This window comes from Myodes glareolus, chromosome 9 (assembly GCF_982192425.1).
Source record: "Myodes glareolus chromosome 9, mMyoGla1.1, whole genome shotgun sequence".
Lineage (NCBI taxonomy): Eukaryota > Metazoa > Chordata > Mammalia > Rodentia > Cricetidae > Myodes > Myodes glareolus.
The window spans coordinates 26,729,027-26,753,120 of record NC_142034.1 but is presented as its reverse complement, the minus strand read 5'-3'; the positions used below and the strand labels follow the sequence as shown (position 1 = coordinate 26,753,120).

General features: G+C 46.5%; 2 protein-coding genes across 3 annotated transcripts in view; both read left to right on the top strand.

The window, feature by feature from the left end:
- Gip (gastric inhibitory polypeptide) overlaps positions 1-23,509 on the top strand; it is a 44,326-nt gene extending 20,817 nt beyond the window's left edge. For both annotated transcript variants that reach the window (XM_087910059.1, XM_087910058.1), the window contains exons 7-12: positions 17,178-17,324; positions 17,894-17,983; positions 20,489-20,635; positions 21,204-21,293; positions 22,595-22,696; positions 23,378-23,509. In XM_087910059.1, the coding sequence (XP_087766185.1) occupies positions 17,178-17,324; positions 17,894-17,983; positions 20,489-20,635; positions 21,204-21,293; positions 22,595-22,696; positions 23,378-23,387 (586 nt within the window). In that variant the 3' untranslated portion in view covers positions 23,388-23,509. The remainder of the gene's footprint in view (positions 1-17,177; positions 17,325-17,893; positions 17,984-20,488; positions 20,636-21,203; positions 21,294-22,594; positions 22,697-23,377) is intronic.
- Snf8 (SNF8 subunit of ESCRT-II) overlaps positions 1-24,094 on the top strand; it is a 44,715-nt gene that overhangs the window by 6,044 nt on the left and 14,577 nt on the right. The window lies entirely within an intron of this gene.

Genomic DNA, 24,094 nt, shown 5'->3' with positions numbered 1-24,094 from the left:
CTAGGTAGAAGGTAAGACTACCTGGATTACATAGTGACCCTATCTCAATAAAACAGAACAAAGCCAGGTGTGCACTCAGGAGGAAGAGGCAGATAGGTTTCTGTGAAATCCAGCTGAACCAGGGCTGGTTAGTGAGAGACATTGTCTTAAAAAAAAAAAAAAATTCACAGTCACTGTGAGTTGTTGGAGGCCAACTGTGTCTTCATAGTTGGAGGCCCGTCTGGGTTACCAGGCAGAGACCTTGTTTCAAACCAAACAGCAATCAAATCGGCCATCTGGTGGTGCCATCTTTTTGTTGTTTAAGACAAGTTCTGCCTGACTCTGTCGCCCTGGCCAGCCTGGAACTCATGGTCTACCTTTGTCTCCTGAGTGAGGGAATCCTGGGGGAAGCCACCATGTCCATCTGTTGCCTTCCTTTTTAGATTTTCCTGGGCCTTCCCTATGGAAACAGGGTCCCTGTTCTCGCTTTTATGGTCTGGCCTGTTACTTTAGGAGAGGTTGGCGAACTAGAGTGACATTTGTTGTTTGAGGTTGATTGGAGAGGTTCTATATATCTGAAGTGGTGTTTTTATTTTCTTTCTCCCCTTTCCAACAGGTCTGATAACTCTGGAGGAGCTAGATTAGCAGGTGTTGAAAGGAAGGGGCAAGTTTGCTCCGGGCGTCAGCCAGTAGGTCCTGCTTCCAATCCCTTTGGGTATTACAGAGTTTTTTTTTAAGAAAGTATTTTTTTTGTAGCCTAGGCTGTCCTGGAATCTTACTGTGGAGCCCAGAGTGGCCTTGAACTCCTCCTGATGGTCTACCCACCTACTTTTTTTTAAAATATATATTTTATGTGTATGAGGTTTTTTGCATGTGTGTGTCTGTATACTATGTGTGTACAGTGCCCATAGAGGCCATGAGTGGTTTCAGATTCTCTGGAGGTGGAGTCAGAGATGCTTGTGAACTGTCATGTGGGTGCTCTGTGTTTAAGACAGTCCTGCCCTGAACATCAAATGTTGAACCCATTCCCTGAGTTGAATCAAACAGCCTGAACATCCTTCTCCAGGCAGGACTTCAGGTAGACAGCTGCCTGCCACATGCCTTGTTGTGCTGGACTCCCCTGGGGCCACACAGCCAGGCTAGCAATCCCAGAGAAGGGCTCTACTTAGTGCTGTCAGCTAAGAGCCATCTTAGCTCTTCCTTCTGGGAGTGTCACTCACAGCCCATAACCGTAGAAAGATGGCTTATTTTGTTATGTCCTTCAAAACCATCACTTTGAAAGAGCTTTTCTTCTTGGTGAGGGGCTCCGTTCTTACTCCTATCAGACGGCTGGTAACTAATGTGCTGGCTATCAGATCTGCCACCACTACTAAGAGAAGAAAAACACAAAAACAAAAAGGAAAGTTTTTATAGTGATCTAAACTGAAACTAAGCATGAAAGTAGGATGGAATTTTTAAAATTCTAAGATTCGTTACTAGAAAGAAGATAGTGAAATAGTGCAACTTTAACTCCAGAACTCAAGAGACAGAGGCAGGAGGATCTCTGTGAGTTTGAGGCCAGAATGGGCTACAGAGTGAGTTCCAGGACAGCCAGGGTTATGTAAAGAGAACATGTCTTTAAAAAACAAAACCAAATATATAGTGAAATCACATCCCACAGGTTGCATGAAAGAATATTTTAACCTGTTGAATATTGGAAGGAGAAGAATGTTAACACAGTAAGGAAACACCCTTTTAGCCTGGTACTATGTGCAGTCCTTTAATCCCAGCACTTAGGATGCAGAAGCAGAGTTCCAGGCCAGCCTGGTCAACATATCCAGTTCCAGGACAGCCAGGGCTATATAGTAGAGGGAAGGAGGAAGGAAGCAAGGAAGGAAGGAAAATGAAAGACCCTTTAAAAGCAGGGCATGATGTGCACATGGTCCCTATAGATGTATGCACCATAGCTTGGCCAGTGGATGACTCAAAGGTAAAGATGCTCGTGGTCAAGAACCTGAGTTCGTTCCCAGGATCCATGTGGTATAAAGAAAGTAGCAATTTCTGTGGGTTTAAACTCGTACACACAACAAATAAATGTACAATAAAGAAATGTAATAAAAACTTTCAATAAAATAATACTTAATGCAACATTTGTCATAGCCAAACTGGAAAGCCCTAAAGTCTGCCCTAAGCAGGCCATGGGGTCGCCATGAGCAGTGACAGTGGAAGCGGTGACAGGCACAGCACGGGACTCTCACAACGATCCCAGCTCTGAGGGAGGAGTTACACACATTATGGTTCTAATTCTGTAAGTTCAAGAATGCATAAAACTGAGCAGTAAATTGTCTAGCTGTACACGCCAAAGAAATGAGGCACAGGAAAGAGAACGCTAGACACAAAATTGCAGAATGGGCTTAATTCCTGCAAGGTGGCCCAGGGTTGATCCAAGAAGGACAGGCGGGGCACCTCACAAGTATTGAGTTTGTTCTAGATGTTACTTTGAGTGCCAGCTATGTACGGGTTTTTATTATTGTTTAGAAAACTATGTATTATCTTTATTAATCATAGACGTTTCACACTTGAGCCCAGTGTGCAATCCCAGCACTTGAAAGATGGAAATAGGAAGCTCTGGAGTTAGCTCATCCTGGGCTATCTGATGGTACCAGGGGTGGGTGACTGGGTAAGAAGTCTGATAAGAAGGGAGAGCAGTGGGAAGGGTGACTGGAACACTGGAAAGAGGACTCTGATAATTCTCTTTGGGAATACTATTCATTAACTTCCTCTCTCTGTCTTTCTCCCTCCCTTCTCATAGTTTTCAAGACTTCTGGACAGAATTCACCGTATTTTTACAATAAAACTATTAAAACATCAAATGAGTATTGAAATGATCCTTCTGAGAATATGCTTCTAAACTAAATCAGGAGTAGTTTAGAATCATCGCTTGCTGTCCCAGATTTGATGCCACCAGAATTCCTTCCATTAGCACCCGAAGCTGAGGTCTACCTGCAGCTCTCTAGATCAATCCCGGATGCGACCTGACTTTAGCTAAAGGTCTGATTAATTATGCATGTCGTCATAGTAGAATGAGGTGGTGTGTGCTGAGACTCAGGGCCCCGGGCCGTCATTACAAATAATGGAGGAACAAGCACTCCAAGTCACACCTGGCACCTCTGTCCTGGATCCTGCAGGCACAGCTGTCCTCTAAATCCAGAGCTTTTGCTTTCATTGGATCCTCTGCAATCCTCTCCAGGTGAAGCCAGGGAGTCTCCTTCCTCGGTTCTGGAGTTTCTTGCTGTGGGATCATGTTCTCCAATACACTGGAAACCACAGGACATCATCCATCCCGCTTCCTCTCTCTCAGTGAGTGGTCTTCATTATTTTCACCACATGGACCCTGCTATACCTCCACGAGCTCAGTGGTTTGAAAAATGTTACCTATCAAAAAATTCCATTGATCAAGTAATAACAAAGGATTCTGTGGCCACACAGCATCTGCTCTCTACAAACTGCAAAATTCCACCGAAAGCAACGACACTGAAATTGCCCATAGGAGCCTGATGTGGTAGCCTTCGCCTTTAATCCCAATGTTCAGGAGGCAGAAGCAGGAAGATCTCTGTGAATTCAGGGCAACTTGGTCTACACAGTGAGTTCCAGGACACCCAAGGCTGTATAGAAAGACACCATCTTAAAAAAAGGAAGATAGAAGGAAGGAAGGAAATTGGCCTTTACTAAAGACTTGCCTTCCTTTTTCCCCTTATAGAGTCTGGTCTCTCTGGAGTTGGGAAAAAAAAAAACAACAAACCTAGAATGAGTCCTCCCTTTCTGTGAACCAGTCCTCCCTTTCTGTGAGCCACCAACACCCGGCTTGACAGTCTCACATTTTAAAAATAACTTTTGCCGGGTGGTGGTCGTGGCAGCACACGCCTTTAATACCAGCACAAAGCCAGTTCCAGAACAGCCAGGACTGTTGGACTGTTACACAGAGAAACCCTGTCTTGAAAAACCAAACAACAGTTTTAATTTTCATACATATATATTTTTTGGTCACACTTCTACTCCACCTTCCTAATAAAACCCAGTGGGATCTGAAACACAAATACACGTCTAATTTTATTTTCATTCTCTATTTTTCTTAAAGATTTATTTATTTATTAGGCATATATACAGCATTCTACCTGCATGCACACCTGCAGGCCAGAAGAGGGCACCAGATCTTATTACAGATGGTTGTGAGCCATCAGATGTTGGGAATTGAACTCAGAACCTCTGGAAGAGCAGCCAGTGCTCTTAACCACTAAACCATCTGTCCAGGTCTCCTCTATTTTTTTGAGGCTGTCTCACTTTGCAATCCTGCCTGCAACTTTCACTATATAAACTAGGCTAACCAGAAAGTCACAGAGTTCTGTCTGCCCCTGTCTCCTGAGGCTTAAAGGCATCCATCTTTATTCCTGATATTATTGACTTTTTTTGATTTGTTTTGGTTTCCTTGAGATTATGGTTTCTCTGTGTAGCTCTGACTGTCCTGGAACTTACTCTGTCAACCCGAGTAGCCTTGAACTCAGAGGTCCACCTGCCCCTGCCTCCCAAGGCTAGAATCAAAGGTGTGCACAACCACACCCAGCTAAAATATTTTATTTGTTGGGGTGAGTGAAGCTCTGAGGACAACTTTTGGAAATGTTATGTGGGTCCTAGTGTTTGAACTCAGGCCATCAGCTTGCCTGCTCCCAGTGGGTGCTTGTTCCTGTTATTGTTGTTCATTTAAAACTATGAGAATAATAAGGGGAGTGCTGGGTTCCCAGCTGAGTGCTGAACCAGTGGCTCGGAGGGCAGAAGTTCAGACCGCAGCCTGGCACGGCGGTGCACACCTTTATTCTTTCACCCCAGCACTCGTGAGGTAGATACAGGAGGGGATCTGTGACCCCAGCCTGTTCTCCATAGCCAGTTTCAGGCTAGTCAGAGCTACAGAATGGGACCCTATCAAAAATATAAAAGAATAAATAAAAATAAAATAAAAATTTACAATTGGAAAAGCTTCAACGTAGTGGGAGGGAATGAGAGAGGCAGGTGGAGTAGAAGTGTGATCAAAAATATATATGTATGAAACTGTCAAAGAACGAATTAAAATTGTTGTTTGGTTCTGGTTTTTCAAGACAGGGTTTCTCTGAGAAGTGTTCTGATGTTACCCTCTCAATCACAGGAAAGATTTTCTGTGCTGTGTCATTAGTGAATGATCCATGATCTGCTGTAGGCCTTTTCCTTCCCTTTTTTTTTTTTTTTTTTTGAGACAGGGTTTCTCTGTGTAGCTTTGGAGCCTGTCCTGGAACTCACTCTGTAGACCAAGTTAGCCTCAAACTCACAGAGATCTGCTTGCCCCTTCCTCCTGAGTAGTGGGATTAAAGGTTTACCACCACCGCTCGGCTTCCTTTCCCTTTCTATATAAGGGGAGTCAACTCTTGTCATAAATTCCTGAGTGCCACAGCACTACCTAGAAGACAGCATTTTTACACTTGATTCCCATCCTCTTGGTTTCCTGCCGCCTGTTCCCTGAGCCTTTAGTGTCGGGGGTGGGGGATAGAGGGCTAGTGGTACAGATGTCCCTTTTAGGATTGGCCACTCCATCGTCAGTTATTCTCAGGAGTGTCTGCATTACCACAGCCCAATGCAAAAGACCAATGCATTGGTCTCTCTGACCAATGTTCAGAGCACCTTTGGGTACCAACAAAATTTTAAGATTTACTCTTAATTATTTGGAAGTGTGTGTGTGTGTGTGTGTGTGTGTGTGTGTGTGTGTGTGTTTATAGCTGCTTCCCAAAGCCAGAAGCATTGGATTTCCTGGAGCTGGAGTTCCAGGCAGCTGCGAGAACCCCGACATCTGTGCCAGAAATTGAACTCCAGTCTATCTTCTGCAGGAGAGCAGAGCACACTCCAACCTCTGAACCAACTGTCTAGCCCTTACTGTGTGTGTGTGAGTGTGTGTGTGAGTGTGTGTGTGTGTGTGCGCGCGCGCGCGTGCACGCATGCAGTGGGTCAGATACCCACAGAAATCAAAAGAGGTTTTCAGATCACCTAGAGCTAGAGTTACAGGCAGTATGTGAGCTACTGGGCAGTGAATTTTGTTGTTGTGTGGTTATTTTTGGGTTCTTTTTCCTTTGTTTTTGAGAGAATATCTCACATAGTTCAGGTTTAGTCTCAAACCCAGTACCTAGCTGAGAATGACCTTGAACTTCTGCTCTTCTGGCCTCTGCCTCCCAAGGGCTAGGATTACAGGTGTGTGCCACCAAACACAGTTTATGTATTGCTGGAGATCAAATATGGGAGGCCAGGCAGTTGCGGTACAAGCCTTTAATGGCAGAACTAGGGAGACAGTGGTGGTGGTTCTCTGAGTTCAAGGCCAGCCTGGTCTACAGAACAAGTTTCTGGACAGCCAGGACTACAAAGAGAAACCCTGTTTCAAAAAAAACCAATAAACAAACAAACAAAAGTTCAAATGCTGCACTTCATTCACCCTTGACAAGCAGGTTATCAATTGAGCTACCTGCTCAGCCCCCAAGCTGGAGGACCTTAGCTGGTTCCTTACACTAGCTGGGCAGGGAAGGCTGTAGGTAGTCTATGTTTTTTCTGAAGAGCCATCTGGAAAGGACTATTTTCATCTAAGTGAGCTGGACAGTGGGACGGGGAAGCATGTTAGTGATTTTGCTGGGGCTCCTTGTGGGAATCAGGAGAACCAGAGGATGCATCAGCAGGCATTGTGTCACCTCTGGTCCCCTGATCTGCAGGAGGTGGATGAGGGATCAGAAAGGCATGTGGGTTTCCTGTGTCAGCCAGGGGATCTGGAGACAGGAGAACCCAAAGCAGAGTCTAAGGCCTGGAAGGCCTGCTCAGTCAGAAGGCCAATGATGCAGGCTGGACCAGGAATGTCTGTGGCGTCTGTATGGGGAGGGGGTGGTGAGTCACCGCTTGGGGCTGGAAGAACCAGCAAACACCCTGGGTGAAAACTCTGCTGTTGTTGAGACAATGTTTAATGCTGTAGTCCAGGCTAGCCTGGAACTCACTTTATATCTAGACTAGCCTCAAACTTGGAATTCTCCTGCCTCAGCCTTCCAAGTGCAAACGCTACAGACAGGACTCACCACACCAGCTTCTCTCGACTCATCTTCAAGAGCTGATTTTTCAGGCGGGGTTCCCTCCCGTGACATATCTTACATCCTCTCTACGCTAGGGGTGAGTTGAGGTGACCTCTTGACTCACGTTGTCTGTGTCCTTTGACCCCACACATCCTGAATTTTCTGCAGTGAAATAGGCAGAAGGGGACTATGCTTCCTCCTGAACTCCTCCCAGCTGAAACCACACAAGACTGAGCGCCAGGGCGCTACTCCCTGTAGACTGGCATGCTGGGCAGCCACGTGGCTTGGATTTATGGACCTATTTTGCTCAAGTCCTGCAAGCCTGTGCTGAGGGCACCAAGTGTGCCTTGTGTGCTTAGCTTTTGCAAAGCCCTGACTTTGATCTTCAGCACCACAATTAAAAGGGAAAAAAAAATCTATCAGGCCTTTCCAATCTCCAGAAACTTTCCAGGATTGGCTTCTCCACTTTCCTGTCTCCTAAGGCGCCCTTTGGGGACCTGTGGGTATCTCTGTTCTCCACCTGCCCTCTCCTCTTTGCTTTTTTTTAGTCCTGGGAAGAGGAGAAACTTCTAGACTCCAACCCACCACTTGTCCTTCCCAGAGCCTGGGACATATTATCTTTGATTCATTCATTTCTGGACAAGGGGAAACTTTTAGTGATAGTACGAGCCTGTAACCCCAGCACTTTGGAGACTGACGCAGGAAGACCACATATTTGAAGCCATCCTGAGCCACAAAATAGACACTATCCCCAAAACCAAACAAGCTAGATGTAGTGGTTTATTCCTGTAATTCAGCAAGGGGGAGACTGAGGCTAGAGGATTTTTGTAGATTAGAGGCAACTAGCCTGGGCTATATATTTGGTTTCAGGCCAGCCTAGGCTACAGGGTACAGTCCTTTCTCAAAAAAAGCAAACAAAACAAAACAAAAAGACAACAACAACAAAACAGGAAAACAGGGTGTAGTAGTGTGTACCTGTAATCCAACTCTTGGGTAATAGCCGCAAGAGAATCAGAAAGCCAAAACCATTCTCAGCCAGACAGTGAGTTAGTTAGTCTGAGGCCACGCTGGGCTAACTGAGACCCCCCTCAGCTCTGTCTTCAACTAACAAATTGGACATAGGGACACACCCCTGTATTGCCAGTGCAAGAAATGTTGAGACAGGAGAATTAACATTAGTTTGAGGCCAACCTGAACAACAGTAACAACCAAGAAATCAAGGGAAAGCTGGGAGACATGGCTGCACAGGCTGGCAGAAAGGGAGCTAAGGCGCAGTCTCAGAACACCTTGACAGAGGACCCAGGGCTCTTGTGGTCTTGGAGACTGACCGCAGGGCTTTCCTTCACTTTGCTTTGGCTCCAGATTCTAGGGCCCAGACGATGATGTCTACATTTTTTGGATACCCTCCCCCTTGAGACAAGAGTACAGAGGCTTTGATGCAAACCCCCACAAGCCCATTAGCTATGTTGCTGAGCAGGATACAAGATCTCAAGCAGCCCCTGCCTCCACTCTGGAAGCTAAATCTGCCCTGACATCTTATCACAGCCTGTTGGTAGCTGGGAGATGCCATGCAGAACTTGCTCCCAGGGAAGAAGCTTGTCTAGAGGAGGGGTGATGACTGAGTAGGCAGGTGAGGTTTCCAGGAGGCAGAAGGAGCAGTCTTTCCAGTCCAGCGACCTCTCATCCCACAGGGGCACTTAACTCCCTACTGGATCTTCCACAGAGGCCACCAGAGTAACAAAGTGACCTAGATTAGGCCCTGGAGCCATAGGCAGGACAGGAGTTTGCTAGGTTAAGGGTTCCAAGAGCCAGGATGATTGAAGAAGGAAGGGCCCAAGAAAAAGGACTTCGGGGACTGTCAAAATGGAGTCTGAGCCGTATGGCCAGAGCCAGGTTCTAAGTCCTTGTGGAAAGGCAAAGAAAGGTTTTCAAGAGTTTTTGGACTGAGGGGGAGACAGCCCTGAACGTCAAGAAACTTCAGTATCCTGAGAGGACGTGGTCCTGTTGTCTGGGCTCCTCCTAGACAGCCTTCAGACTGACAAAAGCTAGAAGGTCCTGTGTCAGAGCTCAGGAGGATGAAATGACCACAGAGAGCCCCGTGGATTCAGAGGATGACAGGCTTTGGCCTTTGAGAAGGGGCTCAGGTTTAAAACATTTTTTTCAAGACAGGGCTTCTCTGTGTAACTCTGACTATCCTGGAACTCACTCTGTCGTGCAAGCTGGACCGGAAGAGAAAGATGTGCCTGTTCCTGCCTCCTGAATGCGGGGATCAAGGTGTGCACCACCACACCTGGCCTTTTAAAATACTTTTAAACTTTTTTGTTTGTTTTGTATGAGACAGGGTCTTTCTGTGTAGTTCTGGCTGTATTAGAACTAGCTCTGTAGACTAGGCTGGCCTCGAACTCACATAGATCTGCCGGCTTCTACCTCCAGAGTGCTGGTATTAGAGGCTTATGCCACCAGCATCTGGCAGAACAAGTGCTCTTGACTGCTATACAGCTTCTTACTATTTCTTTTCAATGGTGGATTAAAACTGAGTCAGACAAGAACTTTTAATCTTTGAAGAAAGAAATTGAAGAAGACACCAGAAAGTGGAAAGACCTCCCATGCTCTTGGGTAGGCAGAATTAATATAATAAAAATGGCAATCTTACAGAAAGCAATCTACAGATTGAACGCAATGCCCAGCAAAATTCTTCAAAGATCTCGAAAGAATGGTAGTCAACTTCATTTGGAAGAGCAAAAAACGCAGGATAGCCAAAACAATCCTGGGCGATAAAAGAACTTCTGGAGGCATCACAATCCTGACTTCAAACTCTACTACAGAGCTACAGTACTGAAAACAGCCTGGTATTGTCATAAGAACAGACAGGAGGACCAATGGAACTGAATAGAAGACCCAGATGTCAATCCACACATCTTCGAACACCTGATATTTGGTAAAGAAGCAAAAAATATCAAATGAAAAAAGAAAGCAGGGCTGGAGAGATGGCTCAGAGGTTAAGAGCACTGACTGCTCTTCCAGAGGTCCTGAGTTCAATTCCCAGCAACCACATGGTGGCTCACAGCCATCTATAATGAGATCTGGCGCCCTCTTCTGGCATGCAAGCATACATGGAAGGAATGTTGTATACATAATAAATAAATCTTTAAAAAAAAAAGAAAAAAGAAAGCATATTCAGCAAGTGGTGCTGGCATAAATGGATATCTATCAACATGTATAAAAATGAAAATAGACCCATATCTATCGCCATGCACAAAACTCAAGTCCAGATGGATCAAAGACCTCAACATAAAGCCAGCCACACTGAACCTTAGGGAAGATAAAGTGGGAAGTACACTTGAACGCACTGGCACAGGGAACCACTTCCTAAACAGAACCCCAGCAGCACAGACACTGAGAGAAACAATAAATGGGACCTCCTGAAACTGAAAAGCTTCTGTAAAGCAAAGGACATGGTCAACAAGACATAAACGACAGCCTATGGAATGGGAAAAGATCTTCACTAACCCCATATCAGACAGAGGTCTGATCTCCAAAATATACAAAGAACTCAAGAAATTGGACACCAAAAGATCACATAATGCAATTAAAAAAAATGAAGTACAGACCTAAACAGAAAACTCTCAACAGAGGAATCTAAAATGGCTGAAAGACACTTAAGGAAATGTTCAACATCCTTAGTCATCAGAGAAATGCAAATCAAAACGACTCTGAGATTCCATCTTATACCTGAAAGAATGGCCAAGATCAAAAACACTGATGACAACTTATGCTGGAGAGTTTGTGGGGAGAAGGGAACACTTCTGCATTGCTGGTAGGAATGCAAGCTGGTACAACCCCTTTGGATGTCAGTGTGGCAATTTTTCAGAAAATTAGGAAACAACCTTCTTCAAGACCCAGTAATACCACTTTTGGGTATATATCCAAAGGATGCTCAATCATGCCACAAGGACATGTGCTCAACTATGTTCATAGCAGCTTTGTTTGTCATAACCAGAACCTGGAAACAACCTAAATGCCCCTCGATCGAAGAATGGATAAGAAAAATGTGGTACATTTACACAATGGAGTACTACACAGCAGAAAAAATAACGACAGCTTGAATTTTGCAGGAAAATGGATGGAGCTAGAAAACATTATTTTGAGTGAGGTAACCCAGACACAGAAAGACAATTATCACATGTACCCACGCATAGGTAGTTTTTAAACATAAAGCAAAGAAAGCCAGCCTACAAACCACAATCCCAGAGAACCTAGACAACAATGAGGACACTAAGAGAGACTTACACAGATCTAATCTACATGGGAAGTAGAAAGTAGAAAAAGACAAGATCTCCTGAGTAAATTGGGAGCATGGGAACGTTGGGGAAGGATTGAAGGGAGGAGGGGAGAGGCAGGGAAAGAAGCAGAGAAAAATGTAGAGTTCAATAAATATTAACAAAAAGAAAACCCAAAAAACTGAGTCAGGGTCTTGTTCTGTATTATTTCCTGTCTTCAGACTTGCACTGATCCTCTTGCCACTCCTTCCAAATTCTAAGATTATCAATGTGCACTGCTATGCTCATCCTTTTTATTAATTAATTAATGAATCTCTTTATTAATGTTTTTTGTGATATGGTTTCTCTGTATAGCTCTGGCCATCCTGTAACTTGTTCTGTAGACCAGGTTGGCCTTGAACTCACTTGGGATTAGTGGTATGCACCACTACCACCCAGGCCTTTTTCAATTTTTAAAATGGTTTTATTGTATAGTCCAGTCTGGCCCCAATTTCTCAGCAACTTTCTTTCCTCAGCCTCCTGAGTACAGGCATGCTCCTCATAGATTGGTTCATCAAAATTCACAGGACACAAGGGATGTAACAGCTGGGAGCATGCTTGCCTAGCATGGACAAAGTCCTGGGAACATGCTTTCCTGCCAGCATTGACGAAGCCTGAGCAATGGACAATCTTGGTACGTAGGAGGTAGAGGGAAGAAGATCAGGGTTCAAGGACAACATCAGATACATATCAAATGAGACCAACCTGGGCTACATGTCTAAAACAACCCTTTGTGGAGGGAGTTAGATCTTTCTGGAGCCTTCAACATATTCCTATGTTACACTGCCCCAAGTAGGAAACCATGTGGCCATAAACTCCAAGTTCACCAGAATCATTAGGAATTCCCAAGGCACCAGTCTGCCTCTGGTAGCCTTATCTCTACAGAGTCGCCATTCCCAGTTAATGTCCATATCTGGGATTCAGACCACCATGGTCCCTCCTGTTACCCCAGAAGTCTCCGATGACTTTGTGGGGCTGCCTGTTCCCTTACAGAGCGCTGCCTCAGTTGACGCTCACCAAGGTGACCCTTTCCACCCACAGCACCCAACAGGAAGGAGGGCAGAGAACAGTGGGCCCTGTACCCAGGAAGAAAGAGGGGAGGGAAAATGGGGTGTTAAGTCACTCTGCCCACCAGGCAGGCTCCAGATAGGGCTGGAGATACCCAAATGTTAATCACCCATTAGCACAGCCCAGGTGGAAAGGGAAGCTTCATTAGGTTACAATAGGCTTGAGTACCCGAGATAAGAGGCTTCCAGGCTAATCAGTGCCTCTGTGGTGCCTGGATATAAAGAGGCCAAGACAGGGTCTTGAAGCAGAATCCTGCAAGCCAACAGGTAGAAGGAAGGGACCTTATCCTGCCCTGTGGAAAAGCTGGAAGAGCAGTCGGGTAAGAGAGAGGCTGGGATAGTGATGGGCTGGCCTGTGAGGAAGTGGGTCTACTGACTCTTTACCCTGTTTCCTTGTCTGTACGGGAATCTAGAAGATAGTTCAAAGGGATTCCTAAGAAGACCAGGTCTCTCAGCCTTGGGCTAGCTCTGGCCTTCAGGGATCTGGGGGAAAGTTTCTTCCTGCCTGCTATTTCTGCAGAAGATTGAAAAGGGTGGAGACCACAGAAGAGGCTCAGCTCAACCTTTAGGAAGAACTGCTGAGCCATGTTAGTCAAGCCCAAGAGGGTGTGTGTGTGTGTGTGTGTGTGTGTGTGTTCAGGATGATTCTCTGTGTGGCTTTCATCTCGGGGAGGGATATGATGGCTGAATAACAGCTTAGTTGGAAGCAGGAAGGTGGGCTGCTGTGAACTTTGTTAGGGCTTTAAGGGGATAATCTTACCAAATCCTATCCCTGTGATGTCTGGTAATGAGCCAAGAAGGGAGTTCCCACCTCCTAGGCCTTTGCTACTTTCTTCCCAGTCCATCCTTCAGAGTCCACAAAGCAGGACCAGCTCTGGGCAAGGCTCCATGTCCCTTCCAATCACTTCGTGTAACCCACTGTGGTTCCTGCCCCACCCCAGCTCTTAGCATTCACCCAAGTCCCAGCATCAAGGAGCCTCCTGGATCCCCCCTGATTGCAGAATTGGCCGGTTTTCCTTCAGCTCAGACGCACAACCTAGGAAGATGGTGACAATGACGACCTGCCCTCTGCTGCTGGTGCTGCTCTTCCTGGCGACCGGGCTGGGAGAAAAAGAAGAACTTCAATTCAGGTAGGAGTGAGAGGTGTGGAGGTGGGGGCTGGAATATAAACTGTCTTGGGGTGGGGGTGGTGAAAAAGAGAGGGACTCCAGGCTGAGCGGAGGGAGTGGAGAGAGTGGAGAGAGAGCCAGTCTGCAGCCTGAGCATGCAATGAAAACAGAACAGAGAGTTATGTATGAAGTGTTCCCGTGGAAGTGAGAAAGACTGTGCTTTGTCAGGTCTGAGGAAGGCCCTTTGGTGGCAGAGAGTCTGCAGTGTAGGGTCTCCCTTGGGAAAGCTGGCCACTTTGATGCATGCATACATTCACTAGATCTCACAGGAGCTTCCTGGGCACCAGACGTAGGGCAGATAATTGTGAACCAAGGTCCACTGATGGCTCCTGCCTCAGTGAGTACATGGACCAAGACAGACACAGACATGGACCACATAACCATGCTCCAGAGGACCAAAGCCAAGGCAGACAGTGTAGTTCTGAGTCTGGCAGCTTGCTCCTGTAACTCTAGCCCTTGGCAGGCAGAGACAGGGGGATTGAAAGTTTGAAGCTAGCCTGGGCTACATAAGAAGACGAGAGTCTAGAGTGAGAGAAAGAGAAGAGGAGAAGGAGGAGGAGGAAAACAGAGAAAGAGGAGGAAGAGAAACTGAGGTTGAGTATAGCCAGGGCTCTGACTGTGTTTGGGGACCAAGGCAGAGACTTGTCAAAGCAGTACCGTTTTTTCTCAGATGAAGGACAATCCATGTACTGTATGAAGTTGGCACATGGAAAGTATGAGGGAAAGCTGGCAGAAATACTTACAAGGAGAGCAGACCTTGAGTTTGTTAAGAACAAAGACTCAGACCGGGCAGTAATGGTCCAAGCCTTTAAACCCAGCACTCAGCAAGCAGAGGCAGGCAAGTCTCTGAGTTCAAGGGCAACTGGTCTACAGTGAGTTCCAAAACAGCCAGGGCTACACAGAGAAACCCTGTCTCATAAAACAAAACAAAAATAAAAAACCAACAAAAAAAAACTACAATGAATGAAAAATCACTGACAACGATGGTAGCACCTGTCTTTAGTTACTGTGCTCTGGAGGCAGAGGCATACTGTGAGTTCCAGTCAGGGTCACTAATGAGACCCTGTCTCAAAGAGAGAACAGAGACTCAGGAAGTCAGTGTGGCGCTGCCTACATCCCAGGACAAGTGAGAGGGCACAGCAAGATCAGGAGTTCACGGGGAACTTCAGCATCAGAGTGAGTTTGAGGCAAGCTGGGATACTAGAGACCATGACAAGCAAATCATAAACAAAACAACAGCAACAACAAAAATCTCAGAGGGTTGTGGCTGGGGAACATGCCCCAGTCTTAACTAGCATGCATGAGACCCATAGGTACTACCCCTAGACCTGAAACAACAAACCAGGGCCCCTCCCAGAAACCTGGGTTCAAATGAACTAGGTGAATCCCGGATCTGTCATTTATACTGTGTGGCACCAAAGTGGTGGTCAGGGGACATCTCTCTCCTACCACCTTTTTGTGCCTTTTGGGAACTGAACTCAGGGAGTCGGGCTTGTGTCCAGGTAAGTGACTCATTTACAATATAGGGACACAGAAAATAGTAAAACTATTGGTGGTGGATCAAGACAGGGTTTCTCTGTGTAGCCCTGGCCGTCCTCGTCCTTGAACTCACTCTGTAGACCAGGCTGGTCTTGATCTCAGAGATCTGCCTGCCTCTGCCTCCCTAATACTGTGATTAAAGTTGTGCCCCACCACCCACCACGCTAAGAGTGGTAAAACTTATTTTCATCTCTATTTCTGTGCATTGGTGTTTCATCTGCATGTTTATCTGTGTGAGCTGTGGGGCACACTGGAACCGGAGTTACAGACAGTTGACACCACCGCCTGGCAAGGTCCTGGGTTTGATTCCACCACCACATAAAAGGAGAGGGGATGGCTGGAGAGATGCTCCGTGGTTAAGAGAACTGGTTGTTCTTCCAGAGGACCAGGGCTCAGTTCCCAGCACCCTAATGACAAGTCAGTCTAACTCCAGTTCCCAGGGACCTGATGCCCTCTCACTGACATCCATGCAGACAAAGCACTAATGTTCAGGGATGGAGAGATGGCTTAGTGGTTAGAAGCACTGGCTGCCCTTCCAGAGTTCCTGAGTTCAATTCCTAGCAACCACAAGGTGGCTCACAGCCATCTATATTGAGATCTGGTGCCATCTTCTGGCCTGCATGCACACATGGAATAAATACTGTATATATAATAAATAAATAAATACTGAGAGAAAAAAAAACACTAATGTGCATAAAATAAAAGTAAATTTTAAAAACGATTAAAATAAATGTGGCACACACCTTTCATCCCAGCACCAGGAAAGCAGAGGCAGGTGGATCTCTGTTGAGTTTGAGGCCAGCCTGGTTTACAGAGTGAGTTCTGGATCAGCTAGGACTGTTTCACAGAGAAACCCTGTTTTGAAAAACAAGAAAACAAACAAAAACAAAACAAAAAAGGAGCAGCGATTCAAACAATATGTCTCATAGGGATGCAATGGAATAATTAATTGTTATTATTATTATTTTTGTTTTTCTATCATGTAGGTGATGTGGGTTGAACTCAGATTGTCAGGATTGATAGCAAAACCCCTTTATTTGCCAAACAATCTGACCAGTCCATGAGTTCACTATTGTTATTATTTTCATAATTTACTTATGTTTATTTTTATGTTTCTTTGTGTTTTGGCTGCATGTATGTATGAGAGTGTCAGATCTTGCAGCTACAGACATGTGGGTGCTGGGAATTGAACCTGGGTCCTCTGGTAGAGCAGGCGGTTCTCTAAACCACTGAGCCATCACTTCAACACCTGGTTTTTACATTTTTTTTTCGTGTTTTTGAGACAGGGTTTCTTTCTAGCTTTGGAGACTGTCCTGGAGATAGCTCTTGTAGACCAGGCTGGCCTCAAATTCACACAGATTCACCTGGCTCTGCCTCTGAGTGCTGGGATTAACGGCGCCTGTCACCACCACTCTGCTTTATTCATATTATTCTTATATATTTGAGACTTGGTCTTTCTCTGTAGGTCTAACTGTCCTGGAACTCACTGTGTAGATCAGGCTGGCCTTGAATTCACAGAGCTCGGTCAGTCTCTGCCTTCCAGGTGCAGACAACTGTTGTTATTTTTTTAATATTTATTTATTTATTATGTATATAATATTCTGTCTGTGTGTATGCCTGAAGGCCAGAAGAGGGCACCAGACCTCATTACAGATGGCTGTGAGCCAGCATGTGGTTGGTAGGAATTGAACTCAGGACTTTTAGAAGAGCAGGTAATGCTCTTAACCGCTGAGCCATCTTTCCAGCCCCATGACTACTATTGGAATAACTTCATTCTTACTATTATTATGATCTCTTGTTACACAGTATAGACTGGCCTTGAACTTGCAGTGATCCTTCTGCCTCTGCCTTCCAAGTACTGGGATTACCTGCATGCACTCTTATGGCCAGTTGAGTTCCCTTTGTTACTCTGAACCAAAGGACTTAATCAAGCAATGTGATATCCCGTCCCCAACCTTTGTCCCTTCCCTGGGATCCTGGTTTCTATCTCTCGCCTCTCAGATCCCAAGGCAAATCTGGCAGCCTCCGGCCTCGAGGCCCGAGGTATGCAGAGGGGACTTTAATCAGCGATTACAGCATCCTCATGGACAAGATCCGCCAACATGAGTTTGTGAACTGGCTGCTGGCCCAGAAGGGGAAGAAGAGCGAGTAAGTAACTCCCTGCACCCCTCCTGTCCCCACACCAAACTCTGCTATGTTCACACCGCCTCCTAGGAGACCATACAGGCCATGAGGAGCACAACCCCACAGACACCTTTTAGTCAGTGAGGAGGAGCTAGTGGCCGCGTCCTGAGACTCTGAGTGGGCAACAGAGCAGTCTGGTGCAGATGAGGTGTTCTCCTGTCCTTTATTTCTAAGGGGAGGAGCCAGAGAAGAGTGTAGAAGCCCCAGAGGAACCCCAGAGGTTTGGAGATGAAGGCAGGAAGAGCTGGGTTGCCTGTTGGCTTCAGACTCTGTAAATAAATCACCATTGTGCTTCTCCCAACCCACGCCAAATCTTCCTGTGCTGCCCTTTCCTCAGCCTGGTGGATTCTGAGGATACCTCCATGATGGAGGCCACTGAACACAAGCAGTGGTCGGAGGTGGGGGGTTAGGATGTGGAGGAAGAGGCACTGTTGCTGTTACTGTTGAGGTATCAAAGATGTCAGTGTCCCTGGATGGGGACTTCCAAGTGTTCCTCCAGTTGGCTCACTCCCAAATCGTCTTCCTACCACCAGCTGGAAACACAACATCACCCAGAGAGAGGCCCGGGCCTTGGATCAGGCAGGACAATCTGAGAGAAATGAGGAGACAGAGGGACAACAGAGGTGAGTCCACCATGAGGAGAGAGGAGGAACAGCCTCCACTCCATTGGCTTCACTGCTCCCTGTAGCAGCAGGTCTTTTCTTTGGACCACCAACCATCTCCCAAATCGTGAAGGGAGACTTGATTTAGTTAGGAATCCTTGGCCTTGGCTTATGCTTGTACCATTAGCTCTTAGCTGACGACTGGTTCTGGCCCTGGGTGCCTCCGTTTTTTCTCTCTCGTTCTCTTATCCCTCTTTTCCAGAGCTAGATTCCTTCTGCTTGTTCTCTTTGCAGGACAGTTGCTGCTGTCCCGCTACTGACAAGCTATTGGTTTTTGTTTCTTTGTTTCTTTGTTTCATTTTTTTGTTAATGATTTATTAATTATGTATACAGTGTTCTGCCTGCAGGCCAGAAGATGGCACCAGGTCTCATTATAGATGGTTGTGAGCCGCCATGTGGTCGCTGGGTATTAAATGCAGTACCTCTGGGAGAGCAGCCAGGGCTCTTTATTTTCTCTGAGTCATCTCTCCATCCTCTGGCAGTCAGCTTTTTATTAGACCAATCAGGTGTCTTAGACAGGCAAGGTGAAACCGCAGCATGTCTTTACATAATTAAACAAGTGCAACATAAACAAATGTAACACACTTTTCTATGGTTAAGTAATCCACAGCAGCGCCCTTTCTCAGCCTGCAGAGGAGGGCAGGGACTCCCCCATATGAACCTTTTTGAGCAAAGTGGTGGTGGTGGTGCACGCCTTCAATCCCAGCACTCGTGGGGCAGAGGCAGGTGGATCTCTTTGAGTTTGAGGCCAGCCTGGTCTACAAGAGCTAGTTCAAAGGACAGGCACCAAATCTACAGAGATACCCTGTCTTTAAAAAACAAACAAACAAAAAAACGCAAAAATAAAACAAACAAACAAAAAGAACCCCCTTCTCTAGGCTCAAAAGAGTGAAGCCCTGGAGGATGCCCTGAGGGCTTTCTAAAATCTGTGACTGAATGATATACATGGATTCATTGTAGCGAGGGGAGCAAGGAATGAGGGACCTTAGAGTTGGCTTCTCCTTGCCAAGTCTCAGGAAGGCAGTTTGGAAGACCAGGGCATTCTCCCAAGACCACACCCCTGAAGTCAGCCTTCCATTCTGGGAAGAAGTGATGAATGGATGCTCAGGGAAGGTCTCTCTGGCTTCACTGGGATGCAGTCTGCGATGCTTTTAGAGGTGGGTGGATAAGATATGTCACTGCAAAGCTTTAATCCCCAATACTGTGATTAAAGTTGTGCCCCACCACCCACCAGGCTAAGAGTGGTAAAAACTTTTTTCCATCTCTATTTCTGTGCATTGGTGTTTCGTCTGCATGTTTATCTGTGTGAGCTGTGGGGCACACTGGAACCGGAGTTACAGACAGTTGACACCACCGCCTGGCAAGGTCCTGGGTTTGATTCCACCACCACATAAAAGGAGAGGGGAGGGCTGGAGAGATGCTCCATGGTTAAAAACACTGGTTGCTCTTCCAGAGGACCAGGGCTCAGTTCCCAGCACCCTCATGACAAGTCAGTGTAACTCCAGTTCCCGGGGATCTAATGCCCTCACACAGACATCCATGCAAGCAAAACACTAATGTTCGGGGATGGAGAGATGACTTAGTGGTTAAGAGCACTGGCTGCTCTTCCAGAGGTCCTGAGTTTAATTCCCAGCAACCACATGGTGGCTCACAGCCATCTATAATGAGGTCTTGTGCCATCTTCTGGCCTGCATGCACACATGGAAGGAATTCTGTATACATAATAAATAGATAAATCTAGAAAGAAAAAAAACACTTATGTACATATAATAAAAGTAAATTTTAAAAACAATAAAAATAAAGGTGGCGCACACCTTTAATCCTAACACTAGGAAGGCAGAGGTAGATGGATCTATGTGAATTTGAGTCTAGCCTGGTCTACAAGAGCTATCTCCAGGACAGGCTTCAAAACTACAGAGAAATCCTGTCTCAGAAAAAACAAAAAAACAAAAGTAAAAACCAGGTGTTGAAGTGATGGTTCAGTGGTTAAGAGGACCACCTGCTCTACCAGAGGACCCAGGTTCAATTCCCAGCGCCCACATGTCAGCTAATAATTGTTGGATTTACAAGATCTGAAACTCTCACATTATTCATATTATTGTTATTTTTTTTTGAGGCTTGGTCTTTCTCTGTAGCGCTAACTGTCCTGGAACTCACTGTGTAGACCAGGCTGGCCTTGAACTCACAGATCTCGGTCTGCCTCTGCCTCTTGAATGCTGACAACTATTGTTATTACTTCATTCTTACTATTATTGAGATGATCTCTTGTTACACAGTATAGACTGGCCTTGAACTTGCAGTGATCCTCCTGCCTCTGCCTTCCAAGTACTGGGATTACCTGCATGCACTCTTATGGCCAGTTGAGTTCCCTTTGTTACTCTGAACCAAAGGACTTAATCAAGCAACGTGATGTCCCCAACCTTTGTCCCTTCCCTGGGATCCTGGTTTCTATCTCTCGCCTCTCAGATCCCAAGCTAAATCTGGTAGTCTCCGGCCTCGAGGCCCGAGGTATGCAGAGGGGACTTTAATCAGCGATTACAGCATCCTCATGGACAAGATCCGCCAACATGAGTTTGTGAACTGGCTGCTGGCCCAGAAGGGGAAGAAGAGCGAGTAAGTAACTCCCTGCACCTCTCCTGTCCCCACACCAAACTCTGCTATGTTCACACCGCCTCCTAGGAGACCATACAGGCTGTGAGGAGCACAACCCCACAGACACCTTTTAGTCAGTGAGGAGGAGCTAGTGGCTGCGTCCTGAGACTCTGAGCGGGCAACAGAGCAGTCTGGTGCAGATGAGGTGTTCTCCTGTCCTTTATTTCTAAGGGGAGGAGCCAGAGAAGAGTGTAGAAGCCCCAGCGGAACCCCAGAGGTCTGGAGATGAAGGCAGGAAGAGCTGGGTTGACTGTTGGCTTCAGACTCTGTAAATAAATCACCATTGTGCTTCTCCCAACCCACGCCAAATCTTCCTGTGCTGCCGTTTCCTCAGCCTGGTGGATTCTGAGGATACCTCCATGATGGAGGCCACTGAACACAAGCAGTGGTCGGAGGTGGGGGGTTAGGATGTGGAGGAAGAGGCACTGTTGCTGTTACTGTTGAGGTATCAAAGATGTCAGTGTCCCTGGATGGGGACTTCCAAGTGTTCTTCCAGTCGGCTCACTCCCAGTTGTCTTCCTACCACCAGCTGGAAACACAACATCACCCAGAGAGAGGCCCGGGTCTTGGATCAGGCAGGACAATCTGAGAGAAATGAGGAGACAGAGGAACAACAGAGGTGAGTCCACCATGAGGAGAGAGGGGGAACAGCCTCCAGCCCATTGGCTTCACTGCTCCCTGTAGCAGCAGGTCTTTTCTTTGGACCACCAACCATCTCCCAAATCGTGAAGGGAGACTTGATTTAGTTAGGAAACTTTGGTCTTAGCTTATGCTTGTACCATTAGCTCCTAGCTGGCGAATGACGGGCTGACTGTCCTTGGGTGCCTCCCTTTCTTTCTCCCTCATTCTCTTCTCCCTCTTGTCCTGAGCCTCGAATCCTTCTGCTTGTTCTCTGTGCCGACACTTCCTGCTATCCCTCTACTGCCAAGGCATTGGTTTTTTGTTGTTTTGATTTTTGTTTTGATAAAGATTTATTTATTATGTATACAGTGTTCTGCCTGCAGGCCAGAAGAGGGCACCAGGTCTCATTACAGATGGTCATGAGCCAACATGTGGTTGCAGAAAAACGAATGCAGGACCTCTGGTAGAGCAGCCAGGGCTCTTAATTAACCTCTGAGTCATCTCTCCGTCCTCTGGTGGTCAGCTTTTTATTAGACCAATCAGGTGTCTTAGACAGGCAAGGTGAAGCAGCAGCATGTCTTTACATAATTAAACAAGTGCCTCCTACACAAATATAACACACCTTTACATGGCTAAGTAATCCACAGCAGTGCTCAATCGCAGACTACAGAGGAGGGCAGGGACTCCCCAACAAGAACCTCTTCTCTAAGCTCAAATGTGAAGCCCTGGAGGATGCCCTGAGGGCTTTGTAAAATCTGTGACTGAATGATACACATGGACTCAATGTAGCAAGGGGAGCAGGAAATGAGGGACCTTAGTGTTGGCTTCTTCCTGCCAAACCTCAGGAAGGCAGTATGGGAGACCTGGGCATTCTCCCAAAGTCAGACTCCTAAAGTCAGCCTCCCATTCTGGGAAGAAGTGATGAATGGATGCTCAGGGAAGGTCTCTCTGTGTCACTGGGATGCACTCTGCGATGCTTTAGAGGTGGATGGATAAGCTATGTCACTGCAAAACTGTGGTTTCTTTTGCCTGAATTGAGAACCCTATATTCCATGGTGTGCAGAACCAGATAGGGCCCAACACAAAAGAGGCTAGGGATCTGATAGTGGAGATATCCCAGAGGAAGCCAGCTGTGTTTGCTCCCTAGCAGGTGTTCGCACATGCTTTCATTCCAACACTTCAGAGGTAGAGGCAACCCAATTTGGTTTACATACTAAGTTCTGGGCCGGTCAGGTCTCCAGAGTGATACTCTGTCCAAGAACAAACCATCCAGGCTTCTGCAATCTATCTCCTGCGCAGTTCCCTGCCCATGAACCCCAGTGATGAAGATGTGCTCAGGGGCTTGCTGATTCAAGAGCTGCTGGCCCGGATGGTGGACCAAATAGAGCTCGGCCGGCTCAGGTGGGGGACACGAGGGCTATGGGGGTGCTCTACCTCTGAGTCTTAGCCCAGGTTCCTCCAGGGCGCCCTGTGTAACCTAGATTGGACTCAAACTCATGATCCTTGTGTCTCCTCAGCACTGGAATTATAGGTGTGTGGCACGACATGCACCGTTATCCTTAGACCTCATTCAGATCTTTGTCCAAACACACACCTGCAAAGTACCCATTCAGAACCTCAGCATATTGATTAACATCAGAGCTGTAATGGGGGTGGGTATCACACCCATCACCTAGCACTTGGCAGGAGGATCTCAAGAAGATTGTCTACAATCCCCAGTCCAGTCTACACCAGTGAGTTCTAAATCAGCCAGGGCTATGTAGTGATAACCTACCCCCCAAATTAAAGCTAAAACAACGAACTAGAACAAAAAGAAAACTGTAGCCGGGCTTGATGGCTACACCTTTGATTCTATAACTCGGGAGGTAGAAGCAGGAGGATGTCTTAGTTTGGGGCAAATCTGTTCTAAAGGCAAGTTCCAGGACAGCCAGTGCTGAAACACAGAGAAATCTTGTCTCAAAGACAAACAAACAGAAAAAGGTTATTTGCAGGTAGGAGTGGTTTATCTATGCCTGGGCACCAGGATAAATTGGCTGAGCTGACTCTTGGTAACCACCCCCTTCCTTGTCTTCTCTCTTCCAGGTCTGAGTGACTGACCTAGCCCAGAGCAGGACTGGACTCTGCCCTTTGCTTGCTCAGCTCCTGCTTCCGCCCTGGTCCAAAGTCCAAAGTCTCTGAGAGAAGCAAACCAATAAAGTCTTGAGCTAAAGTAAATCCTGGTGTCCAGTCTGAAAACTCATTTAAATGTCAGCTGAGCCCTCACTGGGCATGGCTGTGTGTATCCTGGGTGTGTCCATGCCTCCCGAGCAAAGCGACACATCCAGTCATGCCTCTGTGCATCCTGCAAGCGTACTGGAAAGTCAACGTAGACAGGAGGGATTCTGACAGAATCACTGTTTTAATCATGAAGCAGACAGACACAATGCAGCCCTTCATGCTAACCAAGCCTGATGTTCCAAGCCTGTCAAACCAGTGCTGCAAAGCAGAAGGCAGGAGCATCAGGAGCTCAAGGACAGACTTAGCTACTCCAGGCTTTCTTAATGTTTGAAAAGCAAGCAAACAAACAGAGAAAAGGCAGGCTCTTCCGTATATGGTCCTTCCAAGCAGCTGAGAAAAATCCGTCGTTCCACAGCCAGCAAGGCTTCATTTTCCAACACACACACACACACACACACACACACACACACACACCCCACACTACTTACCACAGAGCATGCTGAGTCGCATGAATAAAGACAGAAAAGTCCTTTTTTGTTGTTGTTTTGTTTTTTTGATTGTTGAGAGAGGGTTTCTTTGTGT